General features: G+C 35.8%; 1 protein-coding gene across 8 annotated transcripts; it reads left to right on the top strand.

The window, feature by feature from the left end:
• Nucleotides 1-2,388: 2,388 nt before the first annotated feature.
• On the top strand, nt 2,389-11,713 carry LOC119994988. Of its 8 annotated transcripts, none has more exons than XM_038841340.1 (8): nt 2,389-3,624; nt 4,035-4,134; nt 5,510-5,566; nt 6,781-6,877; nt 8,059-8,156; nt 10,373-10,437; nt 10,570-10,672; nt 11,297-11,713. In XM_038841340.1, exons 1-8 carry the CDS (start codon nt 3,311-3,313, stop codon nt 11,363-11,365), a joined length of 903 nt encoding a protein of 300 aa, XP_038697268.1. In that variant the 5' UTR covers nt 2,389-3,310; the 3' UTR covers nt 11,366-11,713. The 8 variants fall into 8 exon arrangements, with proteins under 8 accessions (XP_038697268.1, XP_038697266.1, XP_038697263.1 ...); XM_038841338.1 differs by having other exon boundaries at nt 8,053-8,156; XM_038841335.1 differs by having other exon boundaries at nt 2,390-3,624; nt 6,781-6,898.
• Nucleotides 11,714-16,501: the final 4,788 nt, after the last annotated feature.

Genomic DNA, 16,501 nt, shown 5'->3' with positions numbered 1-16,501 from the left:
TTCTTGTATGCGATTTTTTATTTTTAAATTTTTTTGAGAAAAGAATGATGATATTTTATTGATAATTTAGTCGCTAATGCCTTCGAAATTTTAAAAGAGATGTGTAGTTTTTTTTTTTTTTTAAAAAAATAGAAGATAAACATGAGCAAATTGAAAAAGAAAAGATTGTGTTAGATTGAAAATGTTTGTGGTAAAGCTCAATTTTCCAAGAAACTGCGTTCATGGCAGCCCCATTTGATGAAGCCCAATTTATACACCCGAATAGCAGCCCAGCTCATATTGAATAGATGAAGTAAGTAGATAAATACCTATTTTTGGTTACTGCCTTCATTTTTTTTAAAGTGAGAGATTCATTGAAAAAAAAAATGTAAAATGTAGGAGGGGCATTCCCCAAGATCAAAGAAACAAGGCCAAGTATCCCAAATGGAATAAGTCTCACTAGAGAGTAGAGACAAGTCCAAAAGAAACTCAAAAGACAAAGAGCCCAAATAAAGAAACTATGCCCAACAGAGTAAACAAAGGCGTTAAGGGCAAACTAAGCACAGAAGAGCAAACGGAAGCCAGGGCCGGTCCTGCCCTTTTGGTGGCCCTGGGCAAAAAATTATTTGGAGACCCTTAATCCTTAAAAAACATAAAATATAACACATGAAATTTTTGATGGTTGGAATCCAATTTTGAGAGGCTAGGACAGCACGCCTTGAATTTCATTACATAAAATTTACAATCAGTCATTACAAAATTGGAAAAAGAAAAAAAATTCTACACTTTGAAAATTACATGAAATCACATAATATCACCTCACAACATTTTGAACAATCTCTTTTGAACACCTTGGTGTTTTCCTTTTATATTAGACCCATTATCATATCCTTGCCCCCTCACATTATCAAAGTCAAGCTGTAGGCACTTTAACACTTCAATCAACTCAATAAAAATATCCAAATTAAATGTATCATCTACTTGCAAAAACTGTATAAAATACTCTTCAACTTTTTCAGTATACACTTATATATATATATATATATATATATATATATATATATATATATATATATATTGGGGCCCCCCAGATTGGGGGCCCTGGGCGGTCCCCCAGGCCGGCCCGTGCTCAGGGCCTGCCCTAACGGAAGCCTCCTGAGCATTCACTCACAAATTGTGACATGCATCACATTTGGGCTACAACAATAATATTTTGTTGTCTCTTTTTCAATGGCCCAAGCAAGGGGGCATAATATTTGGATTGCCCATTTGTTGGCTTCATTTGGGACCCACCTCAACCACCACACTCAAAAATCAAAAATCAAACCAGCAAATTTACATCATTATATCAAATACCAATACATTTTGTTGGCCCCAACAAATTTACACTATTGTGGATTTGTGGTTGCTCAAGTGAGGGGATCAGCTAACCCCTCTCAAAAAACTTTAAATAAGCTTAAATATATAGTAAATTACATAAAATACCCCTTTGAATTGTTAATAAAACCTCTTGTTGCAAAAAATCATGCTAAAATGATTGAAATAATAAGACATGTAATAATTATTACTTATCTTAATTTATAAACTTTTGATTTTTAGTATTATTTTTTGTACTTTCGAAGGTATAATTAATAGATACCTCAGAATTTTTTTCTGAAGGCACTACCCCCGAACTCCCACTTAGCTTTGCTCACCTTGACATAAAATCATGTGTCCGCTCCTGACGACCCTCTCATATTATGTTCTGGCTTAACCCCCTGTCGCTTGGTGAAAGTCAAGTGATGTGGTTGTGGTTTATAAGATGAAACACAACCTTAAACACTTAAGGGCACTTTTAAAGGACAAGATCGTGCGGGTCTTGAGCCAGAGCGAACAATATCTCAACCAAATTAGGTTTGGGCCAAACCTCTTCCACCTCATCCTTCTAATTTTCTTGATTTCATGGATTGAGTGGGCTAGGTTTGGCATTGTTTTATTTTTCTCAAGGTTTTGCTGCAGCAGGATGTCCTTGTGCCACTAGCTAGACCAACTACTACTAGTGAGAGAGACGTACCAAAAAATGACTAGGCTATTCAGTTTACAATGTTTTGTTAATTACACCCAACTGCTCAAAAAGTAGAACATCCCCTTTAAATATTAACCACAATTAGGCCATACAAAATGTAACAAATCTGTTTGACTACATGATCATAATCTTCTACATTTGGCATGATGTTTCCAAAAACAAAGGTCTACATGGCAAACACCAAAAAAAGAAAAAGAAGAAAGAAAGAAGTAAATAAAGTAAAAGCTACTATAAGATACTTTGGGTATAGTTAAGCTGATTGGATTCCAGGAAAATCTTGGTTGCAACTAGTAGTTTTTATTTTTATATAGATTTTAACTTTTCTTTTTTGCCACAAGAAGCAGCACTAGTGATAAGAGGAAAAAGCCAAGAGAAAGAAAATGAAGGAAAAGTGAAGGAACAAAAAGGAAGGGTGGAGAGTCCACAATAATTGGCATCAAATGCTCTCATGGGGATTCGCACTGTTGCTGAATTCCAAGATCTGTCAATTATTTATTTTTCTTAATATTTTAGAATTCACAGCCTCTCTGCTTCCTCATTGGTGCTCCTCAAAGCCATCTCTTGTTTGGCCAGACATGAAAAAGAAAATTAAACAAATACAGTGAAGTTGTGAGTGCTTACTGCTTAGTAGTATTGTTGTTGTCGTTGTAGTTGTGTGGAAGGAGCAGTAGTAGCAGTTGTGCTTGGTGTGAGAGAGGCAAAAGGAGGAAAAGGTAGTGACAATTGCCCAATCAGGGCTTCGTCGGAAAGTTAGCTCACAAAAGGCAAAACCTCTCTCTCTCTCTCAAGCTTTTCTCTTGCTCTCTCTCTGTCTTTCTCGCACTGCCACACGTCGGGTTTTGTACAGTTAGTGTCTTGCATTACCTGCCATTTGAAGCTTTGCTTTTAACTCTGATTCTCACTTGTCCAGCATGAGCTAAAGCTAAACCAGTCAAAGCTCTGATGTTTGAGTTTTAATCTTGGATTGTTCTGTTTCATTGGAGAATCTAGGGTTCAATTTGGTGGATTTCGGCATTTCTTTGATTCTGAGCTCTGATTCGTGTTTCAGGCATGGATTTTAGGGTTTCTGGGAGCTTTGCTTTTGGGATTCTTTAAGCGGTAGCGGGTTCCTGTTTTTTTGTGTATTCTGGAATTTTGACACTTTGGGTCCAAGATATGTCGGGCGGTGATTTTGCGCGATGTTAATTGCGGCGGCTCTGGGGATTTTAGAATAATTATTGGTTTGCTTTTGTGGGCTGTGGTCGGAGATAAGAAAGGATTGTGGAAATGGCGGCGGAGTCGAACAGCGGTTTTCACCGCGACGAAACACTGGGTTCGGCGTTGAATCGTCACACGATATCATTCCAATCCGGGGCTATAAACAGCACGTCAGAGATGATACCGATGGGAGGTTACTTTGGGACGACGACGGGCATGTTGTTGCCTGGGAATTCGAGCATAATCAATAATAGTCATGGGATGGTTCAAGCTGGAAACTCGTCTGGTTCCTCTTCTATTTTTCCTGATTCGGTGCCAGGGCCAGGCTTGGCGGTTGAGTGGTCTGTACAGGAACAGTACAAATTGGATGAAGGCCTTGTAAAGTAAGTAGTTTATCCTCCATAGTTTATTTTCTCTTTATAGAAAATTTCCATTTTTTTTCACTATTTACTTCAATCTCTACCGACTTTTTGATTGCCTGCAAATGCATCTAGTGGGTGGGGAGGGGTCTTGCTGGGCTTAAGCATCTATTTACTTCTGTTTTGTTTGAATGTTGAATGGTGTGCTGGTATTATATGGTTTTATAAGGATAACATTGATTTTGTTAGTCTTAATTTACTGCTGTTTAGCTTGCTAAATGCTTGTTTGGTACTCCTTTCTTACTTGGGAATATCTGTAGTTGTTTGCCTTAGAATTCATGTGGTAATTTCGTTTCTCTCGTGGTGCTTAATTTTGTTACTCTCATGTCTGGGAGGTCCTTATTCAGCTATCCTCATTCTTTGTGATTCTATAGGTATGCTGATGAACCCAGCATCATGAGGTACATAAAGATTGCGGCCACCTTGCCCGATAAAACTGTTAGGGATGTTGCATTGAGGTGTAGGTGGTTGAAGGTAGGCTCTCACTTTCCTTCTATGATGTCTTTTGGGTTTCATTAATCTTGTTTGAAATATGTGTGACGGATGCTATGACCCTCGCCTGTCTGTCTTTTGCACAGGTCTACAAAATTATAATCATGTTGATTTGTTTTTTCCAATTATAGTCGTGTTGATTTTCTCTTTTTCCAGTGAACAGCCAATTATTTCAGTTACTGAATCTTAGGGATAACTGAGTAGCAAGGGAAGCAAACCCAAGTGCTGATACTGCATATTGTCTGCCTGTTTATTGGTGTTTCTTTTTTTGTGCTGGTTGATGTCCTTTGGTAATTTTAAGTCCATTTTCATTTCTCATTTCTTACTCATATGTTTACTTCTTGGTGTTTTTTTTCTTCTCATCTTCATACGGACTTCCGGAGTGTGGATATCTGCGCCCTGTGGAGTCAAGCACTCTATGCCATTTCATCAAGCTGGATTGACTTTCCACACAGTATCTTTTACTAGAAATCCATATTTCACCTCTGAAATAGAAACTTTACATCTACAAATTAGGAATTCCTTTTTGTGAAACGGCTGTCAAATTCACTGCAACAGCCTTTGTCTAAGGTATAAGACCCTTCGTACTACTGATGATGAGATCATGGGCTTGTTTGGAAGTTTGGAGGGTAGGGGAGGGTATGGGAGAGGAGGGTGAGGTACAGTGAGATGGTTAACCTCTCCTTGTTATCGTTCTTTGGGAATTTGATTATAGGAAAGGCACATGATTTGAATGTTATGAAAAATAATACTGTTAGTCTTAACAGCATCTTCTATTTTAGTGGATAAAATTGTGAAATCAATTTAACTTATAGGTACTTGGGATCCCATCCCCAAAGAATTATGAGACTAGGGATCAAGTACCTGCGAACGCCCTTCCCCTCCGCAGTGGGCTGGGTCAGGGACAGATAGGATTTGTATGCAGACCAGAACTTAACCCTCCTAATTAATAAATTCCATTACAATTGGAAAAGGTATCCCCTACTTCCCTTTCCCTTGCTTCCTATGGAATCCAATCCTCTCAAAGAAGTCATCACTGATAAGGCAGGCCTTAACAAACAAAAATTGAAAGGAAACTCTCATGATAGAACACACAAATTCACAGCCTTGCAATCTTATTCCTATTGGCAATGAAGCCTAAGATACACTATAAAACTATATCCTTGAAGTTTAATAAACCTATGGTATTAACGGGCGATTAATTTTTTTTTTTATAATTATTCACTGAAAAAACATTATATATGGGTACTGTAGAATACTTATATGACTCATCTGCTGTTGCTGGGTATTTGTACTGACAAGTTTGCCTTAAAGTCTATTTGATTGGGTTAAAATAACTGACATGAGGTGTTCGCAGAGAAAGCAGAGGAAAGCGGAAGATCATAATTCAGTGAAGAAGGCGAACAATAGAAAGGTATGTGAATTATTTTTCCTCCTTCCCAAAATTGTGTCCAACAAGTGCATTAGTTTCTCTTCTATAAACAATGAAAGAAATCTTATTAAAGAAAAGCATTAAAGAAAGAAAATGGATCCATTGCATGCAAAAGAACTTGTTCAATTTCACCAGCTTACTGTTAGCCCAGAAAACAATGAGTAGTCAACATACGGCGCTTTTATATCCTACCATCACTTCATGGGCTTTCTCTTTCCTTTGTTTCCAAATTATCCACCAAATGAGCAAGGGAGTTAGGATTAATACAACCCCTTCCCAATTTATTAGGCTACTATTGGACACTCAACCGTATGACTCCTTCTCTCACAAGGTTGTGATATGATGTTTATTGATCCCACTTCAGGCATACACAAGTGGTTGGCTTGAAAAACAAGGGCTAATATCATCCATAAGCTAATCCTTTGGATGGAAGCCGATTCTGGTTACCTTTAGTATTGTAACCATGTTAGAGGTATTGGTATTGCCAAGCGGATTGGGGGGATCACATCTATCTCCCTTGACAAAGTTGCCTTTGGTTCAATTTGACCCCTTGGCAAGGTCACTAACAATGGAGCGAGAGACTGTCTCAAGGTTGTGATGTGGTGTGTGTTGATCCCATATCGTATGTAGGCGATATAGCAATAAATTGTTATCAATGCTGCTCTATATCACGCAAGGATAAAGCTAGGAATGAATAGTGTCTTCATTCTCTAGATGCATGCCCCCACCCCAAAAATGATGTCTTGAGAGTTGAGACTACATCTCTCTCGCCTCTTGCTTAGTTTCTTGATGCCTAGAGCAAATAGAGAAAGGTGACATGAGTTACTATCTCGGGTTCCTTTCTTGTTTCGTATCGAACAAAATAATTCATTTGCCTCCTGCTCGGTTTCTTGTTGGTGTCTACTTGTTCGTAGTTTCATCTAGAGAAACTTGCAGCAAGTTTCTCCTCGTTCCCTCCTCCTCATCATTATCTGCAAGTTTTTCCTGTCAAATGAATCACTGGTTTTAAATATCTGCCATGTCTTATTTTATCTCTAGGAATTAAATATTTCCTTCTACGAAGTATCATTTTACTCAATATACTTTACATTTAACGCAATAAGTCTGATTCCTGTTTTAATTTATTGAATCAATTAATCTCTTTAGGATGTAATGTTGATTGAAGAACCAGTATTCTAAAGATCATGCTTCTTCAGGATAAGCTAGCGGAATCATCCTCTAAGATGAACGTCCCTTCGGCTCTTCCACAGAATGTGGCTGCATATTCTACCCTGATGCAACATGTCGGCCAGAGTGAGCATATGCTTTTTGAAGGTTAGCGTTTCATATTTCTCTCATTTGAAAAACTTCTTTTTATTGCACAATTGTTATTAACCCTTAGATTAATAACTTCCTCAATTTTTGCATCTCCTTTCAGTTTCTTCATTGATAAGTTTTTAACGTTTGAATTTAACATTGCAATCTGCTTAAATATTCATGTACATGATTTGAGGAAAATGGAGTCTTGGTCTAAGAAACATTTGACACCTACATTTTCTGTTTGCGTCTTCCCCTGTTCTCGATTAACAATATTAAGTGTGAAAATTTAATTTAAAATCGTCAAAGCTTATTTCATGGAGCATTTGATAACAATGGTGAGAAAACTATACAAATGTTTATTTTGAGGGCAATATTCCATATTCTAGCATTTTAAGATCAAGGCGGAATACTCCCTCTTTCCTTAAATACGTTCACATACTGAAGAAAATTTACATTTCACTATGGAATAATTATTGAACGTCTTTCATGGATTTAAATGAACTTTCGATGTGGTGAATACATAGGTTGTGTTGGCGTCTTGCATAGTTGAATGTAGATTATAACCACATGCAAGTGTTCCTCCCTAAAGAAAGGCAAGTTGTCTCGCACTTGCATGTACAATCTCTGAAATCTATCCTTGAACATGGATGGCTGGCTCAGATTTTAGTCCATTCCTTACTTTACCTGGCTGGATCTTGGATGGGTTATGTTATTCGCAAAAAATAAAGGACACAATAGTAATTAATTAGATTTTCCTTATGTTTTGTAACTAGCCTTTATTTTCTATGCAAATTGGGTTGCAGATTTATTGGCAAAAATTTGCACATCCACTTGCAAGCAAAGAATAGTTTATTGACTGCTCTTATGGATGTTTCTTTGTGTATCTAAGAACTATTGTATGGAAGTTCATGATTTTTATTAGGGAGAATAATCGAAATGGCCCCTGAACTTTGACGACTCAGTCGAGTCAGCCTCTAAACTTTATTTTGGGTCAAATAAGCCCTTGTGTTGGGGTGGAGGGTGTCATAAATACGTAAGGGAGGGTATTCATCAAAGTTAAGGGGTTTGTTTGACCCGAAATGAAGTTCAAGGGCTGACTCGATTGAGTCATGAAAGTTCAGGGGTCATTTCGATTCTTCCCCCATTTATTAACTTATCTTGCTGGGTAGTTGCAGGAATAAGTGGCACAGCCAGACATCTTTTGGAAAAGAATGCTCGAGCTTTAAGTCAAATTACAGCCAACCTTTCTACAGCCAACTTTTCTACATTCAAGGTGAATACTCTATTTGATTTTTTTTTATATTGTTTTAACTGAAAGTTTTGTTGAGGCAAGTCAGTATAGTTGCATTCTTACAAACTATTATGTGCTTGTGACATGCTGTAGTGTTCTGTGAGAATTTTATCTACTCTGCCAATTGTTGAAAAGATTTTATCATATTCAGTTTCAAAAATTATATCAAATCATTTCAGTATTGTCCCTGTTCATTCAATCTTGACTAGTCTATTCATTTTTTCATCCTTCTAGCACTCTTATATTCTTTGCTTTTTCATTTTCTTAATTTTATTTCTATTCCAATAATGTATCTCCTTTTATGTATTTATTCACCACGGATCCTAGTTGACTTAGATTTCTAGCCAACATGTAAAGCCTCTAATGTTCATTCACTTTCAAAATGGTTTCATTTCTAGGTCCCACTTAGTTTTTAAGCTCTTCTAATCCAACCAACCCACTCTTCTAAGTACAACTTTTTTTTTGGATAAAGTGAGTGCCACGTAAATGTTAAAGGGTGTTGAATGGAAAGTTTTAGCCTCACAATAGTGAGAGCCATTTATTAATATGATAGACGACCCTAATAGATTCATCTATACATGGTGGGCTTAGCCCACAAACTAAATAACACAAAAGATTATACTCTAACACTCCCCTTCAAGCTGGAGCATAAATATTGATCATGCCTAGCCTGTTACAAATATACTCAACCCGATTACCAGCTGAGGCTTTGGTAAAAATATCACTAAGTTGATCATTGGTCTTCACATGCTTTAATACAATATCACCCATCTTCACATGCTCCGATATATGATTGGAAAGTCTTACTCTCACAATAGTGAGAGCCATTTATTTATATGATAGACAACCCTAATAGATTCATCTATACATGATGGGCTTAGCCCACAAACCAATAACAGAAAATATTATACTCTAACAAAGGGAATAGGCCTTCCATACTTTAACTTCTCACTTGGGCAGCAACTTGGATACTAGTGATGCAGCCATCATCCATTACTACTTGGCTGGCTGTTTAAGCCTCTGTTTTGCGGTGGACTCATGCCCCTCATGTATATGGCGGCATTTCTATTTTCCATATCAAATATTGTTCATGGAATCTATAACTTTTATATCGGATGGTTGTGCTACATCTCTTGCCCCATACAACCGTCATGGTCTTTTAAATTTTCAATATCATTATGTGCTCGTCCATTATATATGTACTCTGCATATGAGGGAGAAGGAATAGGTTTTCCCTGTGGAGTAACCTGGATGGTAAGGTGGATCTTCGTATGTGTGGGTTAGACGAGTCATGCATGTCTCCGGGTTCAATTCCGTGCTCAGGATTATTTTCATGACTGAACTGGGACTTGTATTGGGGTGTACTGCTGTCTCCGGAGTTTACCATACAGGGGTGGGCCGACTCTTGGGTGTGTTCTCCGTCACCAAAAAAAAAAAAAACACACTAAGAGAGAAGGAATGGGTTTGTGCTCTTCCATCTTACCTCTGTTCAAAGAAATAAAGGTTTTATTTAGATTTCAGGAAGTCAGGTGTGATGAACTCCTTTCTAAAGACCTTAATAGATTGGAGACGGACTTAGGGCAAATTATTTTGATATGCAGCGGTACAATTTTATCTCAGATGCAAATTTTCCTTTAGTTTTGTGTAAATAACAAATCACAAGGCATAAAGTTTCTCCAAACATTTTAACCTATCATATGTAGTAGAGCTTTGTAGCATACATGTTTTTTCTTTTTATTGTAAGATGATGGCGAACAAATTTTACCGTTCTTTATTTGGATTTATTTGAATTATTGAATCAGTAGACATAGTGCTTCTCAATTCATCTATTCCCATAACATGTGCTCCGTTTCTAATTGTGTCTGTAAAGATGAAAATGACTTTTTTAGTAATTTTTTGTTGGTATTTTACCCTCATCAGAAATTACTATGACATCCTTCCTTTTACTTCTTTCCATTGAATGGCACTTTAGTCTTTAATAAAACTCCACTGCTTTATGTGTAACCTTCAGAAGTTTGGTGGGGAAGTTTTGCACATGAGTGTGTGGTTTTCACTTATCACATTATATGCTGGCATGAATGATGCAAAGTCTCACTGTATATGTCCATGAAGTCACCATTGATTTTCTTCTCAGAATTATTTATTTAAGATCTGTGCATGTTTGTTTGAGGTTTATTTATTACTTCTTTCTTTTTTAGCAGTTACAGGAAAACATTGACCTCTTCTGTCATGCAAGGAACAATATCACAGCCATTTTGAATGAGTATGTTTTTATTCTCTTAAATATGTTGAATGTTTGGCAATATTAGGGGTTGCCACCCTAGGTTTACTTTATTTTATCTTGCAAGGTGTTTGCTTTTTGAGAATACTAAGCTATTTTATTTTTTATCTGCAGCATGAGAGAAATGCCTGGCATAATGAGCCATATGCTACCATTGCCCGTTTCAATCAATGAGGAACTTGCGAATAGTTTATTGCTTAATACATTGCAGTCGCAGGTAAGCTCGTATGCACTTCGATAGGATCTACATGTGCACCTAGATTTGTTCTTTTTGTTGGTCCTTTGGCTTCCTCAAATTTCACCTCTTGACAGCTTAAACTTAGGTGTGTTGCTTTACAGTTGAATTTGACTGTTTCAGATTATTTAGTGACTCAGCTGCCCATCTAGAAATTTCCACCTATTAGTCTTGTGTTTTTTAATCTCAACAATGAATATAGTTCCAGAATTTGAAGCTTTTCATGATGATTTTTTACAAGGGTAACCCTTGACCTAGTGGTAAGATTGCTTCATCAAAACCTAGAGGTTGTGGGATTAATTAGTGGAAACACCCTTTCCGCTATGCGGGGATGTAAAGCTGCATACAGTTCTCCCTTGATCCCACCTCCATTGCAGGCTATCTGCAGACTCCATAAATTGTCTTGCCTCCATTGGTGATACTAAGGGTAGGCTTTGCCTCCATCTGTGTCGTAAGAAAGACAGTTTGGTTCAATTATGTGCTTGATATAACACATTTGGATACGCGATTACTCTTTTTCCCTTGTGATCAAGCTTGTAAGTGTTGAATTAGAAATATCGCATTATATACTGCTTCACCTGGAGTGTTTTTCTTGTGCATCTCCAGTCAATGACGTTTGGTTCTCCAAGCGGGATCCAACTGAAGCAGGAACCAAGAGATGGAGCATATTGTTGAGGCATATGTTTGCAGTTTATCCACTGATTCTGTAAGTACATAATTTTTCTGCTGTAAATGCTAAGAAGCTGATAGGGAGAGGCAAGTCTTCCATTTGTGTACACGCATACTCAGCCACAGTTTTTGGGTCCCACAATGGAGAAGATGTAGAGATCCCATTTTTGGTACCTGAAATAGCTCACAAGATGTCAGAACCAACTCCACCATCCCTTAAATAAAACCAAAGAAATCTGCAAGAGAATCTCTAACCAGATCACTGCTGTGTTTTAGATGATTCTTTTTTGAGTTAAAGATTCTTGTGAACAAATTATAATTATTATACAGGAGTTTGGAGTGAGTTATTGGTGCATGAGTTATAACTACTTTTAGCATATCATGGTGGTTGTCCTTAGGATCAATCAATTTACAAGCATATGCTTAGGGAGGTTGTTTTTCCTTTTCTTATTCTTTTGGGTACACTGTTGTTTTATGGCTTGGGCCTCTGTTTTCCACCTTGTGAATATTTTAATTCCCTGAGTGGACAGTCCATTCACAAGCTTGGAAACAAGAAAAAGTTTCTTGGCAGTGAGAAGCGGGGCAAGATAACTTGTCTTATGTGAGAGGAAATGTCCAATGAGACCAACCACTTAAATTTGGATCCCTAAGATGACTTCGTTGTACTCTATTTTGTAAAACTAGTCATACATGTATAGGTAGATAAATTTTTCAGTAAGTGCGTTTGTTGAATCTGACCGATGACTAAGATTAATTTTTTAAAATATATGCAAAAAATTGTGATAATTTTCCAAAATATATAAAAATAGATACTTTAAATTTATATTAATTTTTTGAAATAGGGTGGTACAACCTTTAAATGTTAACTTTTTTAAATAGGATAATATTAGTTCGTAAATTGAAAAGTATAATATTAGTTAATAAAATGTTTGGATGTTCATATTTAAGAGTTCAAATCATATCCAAATATTCAAAATTTTATGATTATAATTATAATTAAATTTTTTTAAAAAATATATATAATTAAATATAAATATTCAAACTAAAAAAATTATAATTAAATATCTATATAGATTGGCGAACCCAATTGGTTCGAACAAACTAAATCAAATCCAATGTTTGATGAGTACTAAAATTTTTGACTATTTTTATATATTTGGATATGATTTGAACTCTTAAATATGAATATCTAAACATTTTATTAACTAATATTATACTTTTCAATTTATGAACCCGGACCCACCAACAACCCTTATGCGCACGCATTTTATAGAAGAATTTATCACGTGAATGTTTGTTCTTTCGATGTGGGATTTTCATTCTTTTCAAACTTTATGGTCTATACAGTGTTTTCACCTCTGCAAGTGAATAGTGGTAGACCCACTTCCTTTTCAAGTGAATATATATATATAAAAGTAGAAGACACCTTCATCTTCTTTCCTCTCTGAAACTACCAAAATTTTTACAATACTAATTTTTTTCCTTCCTCAATCAACATAAATATTAAAAGGGTAAGCAAGCCATGGGAATTTATGTCACCAATTACCAATTTCGAGTTGTATCATTTTGGTTCCTCTCTGTTAGTATTAGCTTATCTTTTCAATGACATTCAACCTTAATTTTATTAAACTAACGTTTTTTTTTTTTCACTTTCTTCTAATTAATCATTTGGCACATCTTTTTCTCGCCTTATTTTGTAGGATCGACTCATTGTGATCTCAATACTTTGACTCTATCATTACTAGATGCAATTATCATGAAATTTATTGAATTTGATCATCATTGATATTCCTAATAGGCATGGATCATGGTTTAGAATGATATCGTTGAAGATAGTTGAGAGAGGAAGGTCAGAATGAAGATAATTATTATTCATAAACCCCAAACAGGGTAAAGCAAAGGAGAGTATGAGATTGAAGGTTTGAGGTTGAAGCAGAGTCTAGAAGCTCATAAGTTGTTTTGAGTTTTTATGGGGCTAGTTTGGTAGAGCATTTACAAAGTAACAGATATGCCAGTAGAAATGGTGGTAGCAGAAATGCTGGACAATTTTAGTAGCAGAAATGCTGGCTGAATGCTGAGTAGGTGTTTGGTTGTACTTTTGCTATTAACATTTGTGCTGTGTAGCATTTTGTGATAAATTACATGCAGGGGTATTATGCATATTTGTTGTATACGCTGTATCCAAACAAACAATTTAATTATTAAAAATAATATAATGACTTTTAAATTAATTAAAGATAATAATAAATTATAAATTACTTAATAAATTATCAATTTATTTGAATTTAATTTATTTATTATTTAATTTATCTTAGAAATTCAATCGTGGAATAACTAAGTATCGTCTAATTACAATATCCTATCGGTAGGATACATAAGTATCCTATCACTAGGATACATACCGTATCCTACCGGTAGGATACATTAAGTATCCTATCACTATGCTACATATTGTATCCTACTGGTAGGATAGTCCTATAATCACCAAAACGTGTCAATAAATTAGGGGTAATCTTGGAATAACATTAAATTATTGGGGACAATAATGTGAACAATTTCGAAATGCTCCAGAAAAGCTCCTTAAGAGTAGCATGTCAAAGTTGGATGAAAATGTTACATAAAAGTCTCTCGAACTATGTGCTATTAAATTATTGTTTGGTTGAAACCAACATTTATACTCAAAAGTAGTATAAATGCTGCACAAAAACCTTTACCAAACGCAGCCATGGTGTTTGTCTTACTAATTGTAAGTGTAAATTCTTGTGCTACATACGTGTTAAGTGTGTGTCACTAGGTGGCTGATTTGATTATGGACAATGCTAGACCCCTAAAATATGACTCCCAAAATTCGTTCAAATATATGTAGCATTAAAATAACCATTGATTAAAAACACATACGTAGGGCCAACTTCACATCCAACACTCCACATTAAATAAGGGTGTTTTGGGGTCACTTTTTAAGAATCTCAAGCATTATCCTTTGATTTGATCATATTGAAATGGTTACGGGGTATTTTTCCCCTTTTTCGAAAAAATATTCATAAATTATTTTTTGAATATTTTTTTGCGCTTATTTATAAGTTGTTATAAAATAGTATATTAGCAAATGAGCCATTGGTTGAGTGGCAATGACTTTGCATGTCCCTGACTGAGGTCATGGGTTCTAGTCTCACCTCCTCCGAATATTTACAAGGAGGTGTGTGGGCTTCGTCTGCCCCTATGTGGGCTTGATAGTCTGCCCCTGCGTGGGCTTGATTTGTGCCTCCTGCGTGGGGCCTGTTGACACCTGTACTTTCAGAGGCTTGATCTGGTGGTGTGTCGTATATTGTGTTTGTACTTGTACTCAAAAAAATAAAATAGTATATTAAGCTGGCATATTTTAATCATTATTTCTAATTTATGTAAACGACATATTAATACTTAACATGCCACTTGAATGTTGCTTACAAAAAAATTTTGCTTTTACAATTTTATTTTAAATTTATGTTGTGAATTTTTATCAGCCAAAAAGTATATTAGATAAAAAAATTATTTACTTTTAATTTATTACAGCACTAATTTTCGGTGATTGTTTGTATAAATTTTACATTGTTAGGTCAAGTACTTAAAAAGTAAATGTTGAGATAAGAGCAATCATTATGTAAAATGATTTGATCATTTATTGTTACGGTGCTCATTTTTACATCCACATTTTTACTTGTTGCACACCTTGTCAGAGACATTATGTGTACAAGTAATTAATGTGTAGAAATCATGTCTCTAATAGTGCCTTTTGCATTAACACCACAGTGTCTTTTTGAAATTGTATTTTTTTTGTCTTTTTATTTTTTATATTAATTTCAATAAAATAATGATGACTTGATGTGAAGAGAGAGAGATTCGTACTATGTAAGTTTCTCAAGCAAAAAGGACAAGTTACGAAATTCAATTGTCTAGTTTTCTATCAAGCTTAGATATTCAATGTAATCTCCCACCACTCTTACAAATTATGTAAATTACAACACAATGGTTTCAGAAGGAAATATAGAACGAGTACACTGAATGTATGATGCAAGTTGTTCTGTATACGATGTAACCCATGTAGCAATGCAATCGTACCTGTACCTAAACCATTGAATCATAATGGGAGGTATCGGGTAACCCTCTGTCAAGGCAACCTGGACAAAGTGATTATTATTAACGAACCCAATAGTGATAGTAACATGTTCATGCGACGGTGGAGGCACTGATCGCAGTGGCAAAAATGTCAAGCATTATTCAGAACTAAGAAGATGTAATATGACATTGTAACTTGAAGTAATCAAGTGACCCATGTTAGACATCATCATCCAGTTCTGAAGTCGTGCTGGTCTATCTGATTCCTAGAAGTTCAGTGAGTTGTTAATGGAACACGCTCGATCATAACCACCAAATAGATCAACATACTTTGCTCAGAATATTCTCAACTCGTCAATCAAGTTTTGACGGACGTGCATCCATGCATCCTCGAAAAAACCAAGCAATAGTCTGAAAGCCACAATTTCCATCAGCTCTTACATCTTTTACGAACATAATGTAAGGATGCAATGTAGGTGGGGAACTGACTAAGATATCCATGCTCATGGTTAACTGAACTCGATCTTGAAATCTTTTGTGTAGGGAGAGGTGGAATATTGTAGAGGGATGAACAACTGTGTCTACCTGGTTCCCGAGAATGAAGAAAATCATGTTGAATAAACTCAAACGTTTTACCACAAGTAGATTTGTCTATTTTCTTCTTTGAGGAAGAGCCTACTGATGAACAATTGTGTCTATTTGGTTCCTCAGAATGGTTCAAATCATGTTGAACGAACTTGAATACAGATGGATTGTCATGAGTAGATCTATCCACTTTCTTTTTTGAGGAGGGGTGTCCATGAATATCAGTCTTAACAATAGGTTGAAGAAGTGCAGTTATTGATGGATTAATTAGCTCCCTTAACTTCCTTAGTAGACTGACTTTACCAGGCCTTGACTAATGCTTAAATTATTCTGTGAACATTTGTAGCTCGACACCACGATTGAGATCATCATCTTCAGGAGAAACACATGGCAATAAGTCAAGTTTCTTCCAAGATTTATCAATGCAAGCAAGTGATATAGGATGACATTCATTTGTATATA

This window comes from Tripterygium wilfordii, chromosome 3 (assembly GCF_013401445.1).
Source record: "Tripterygium wilfordii isolate XIE 37 chromosome 3, ASM1340144v1, whole genome shotgun sequence".
Lineage (NCBI taxonomy): Eukaryota > Viridiplantae > Streptophyta > Magnoliopsida > Celastrales > Celastraceae > Tripterygium > Tripterygium wilfordii.
The sequence above is the reverse complement of the archived record's forward strand: the minus strand, read 5'-3'. Positions and strand labels throughout refer to the sequence as shown.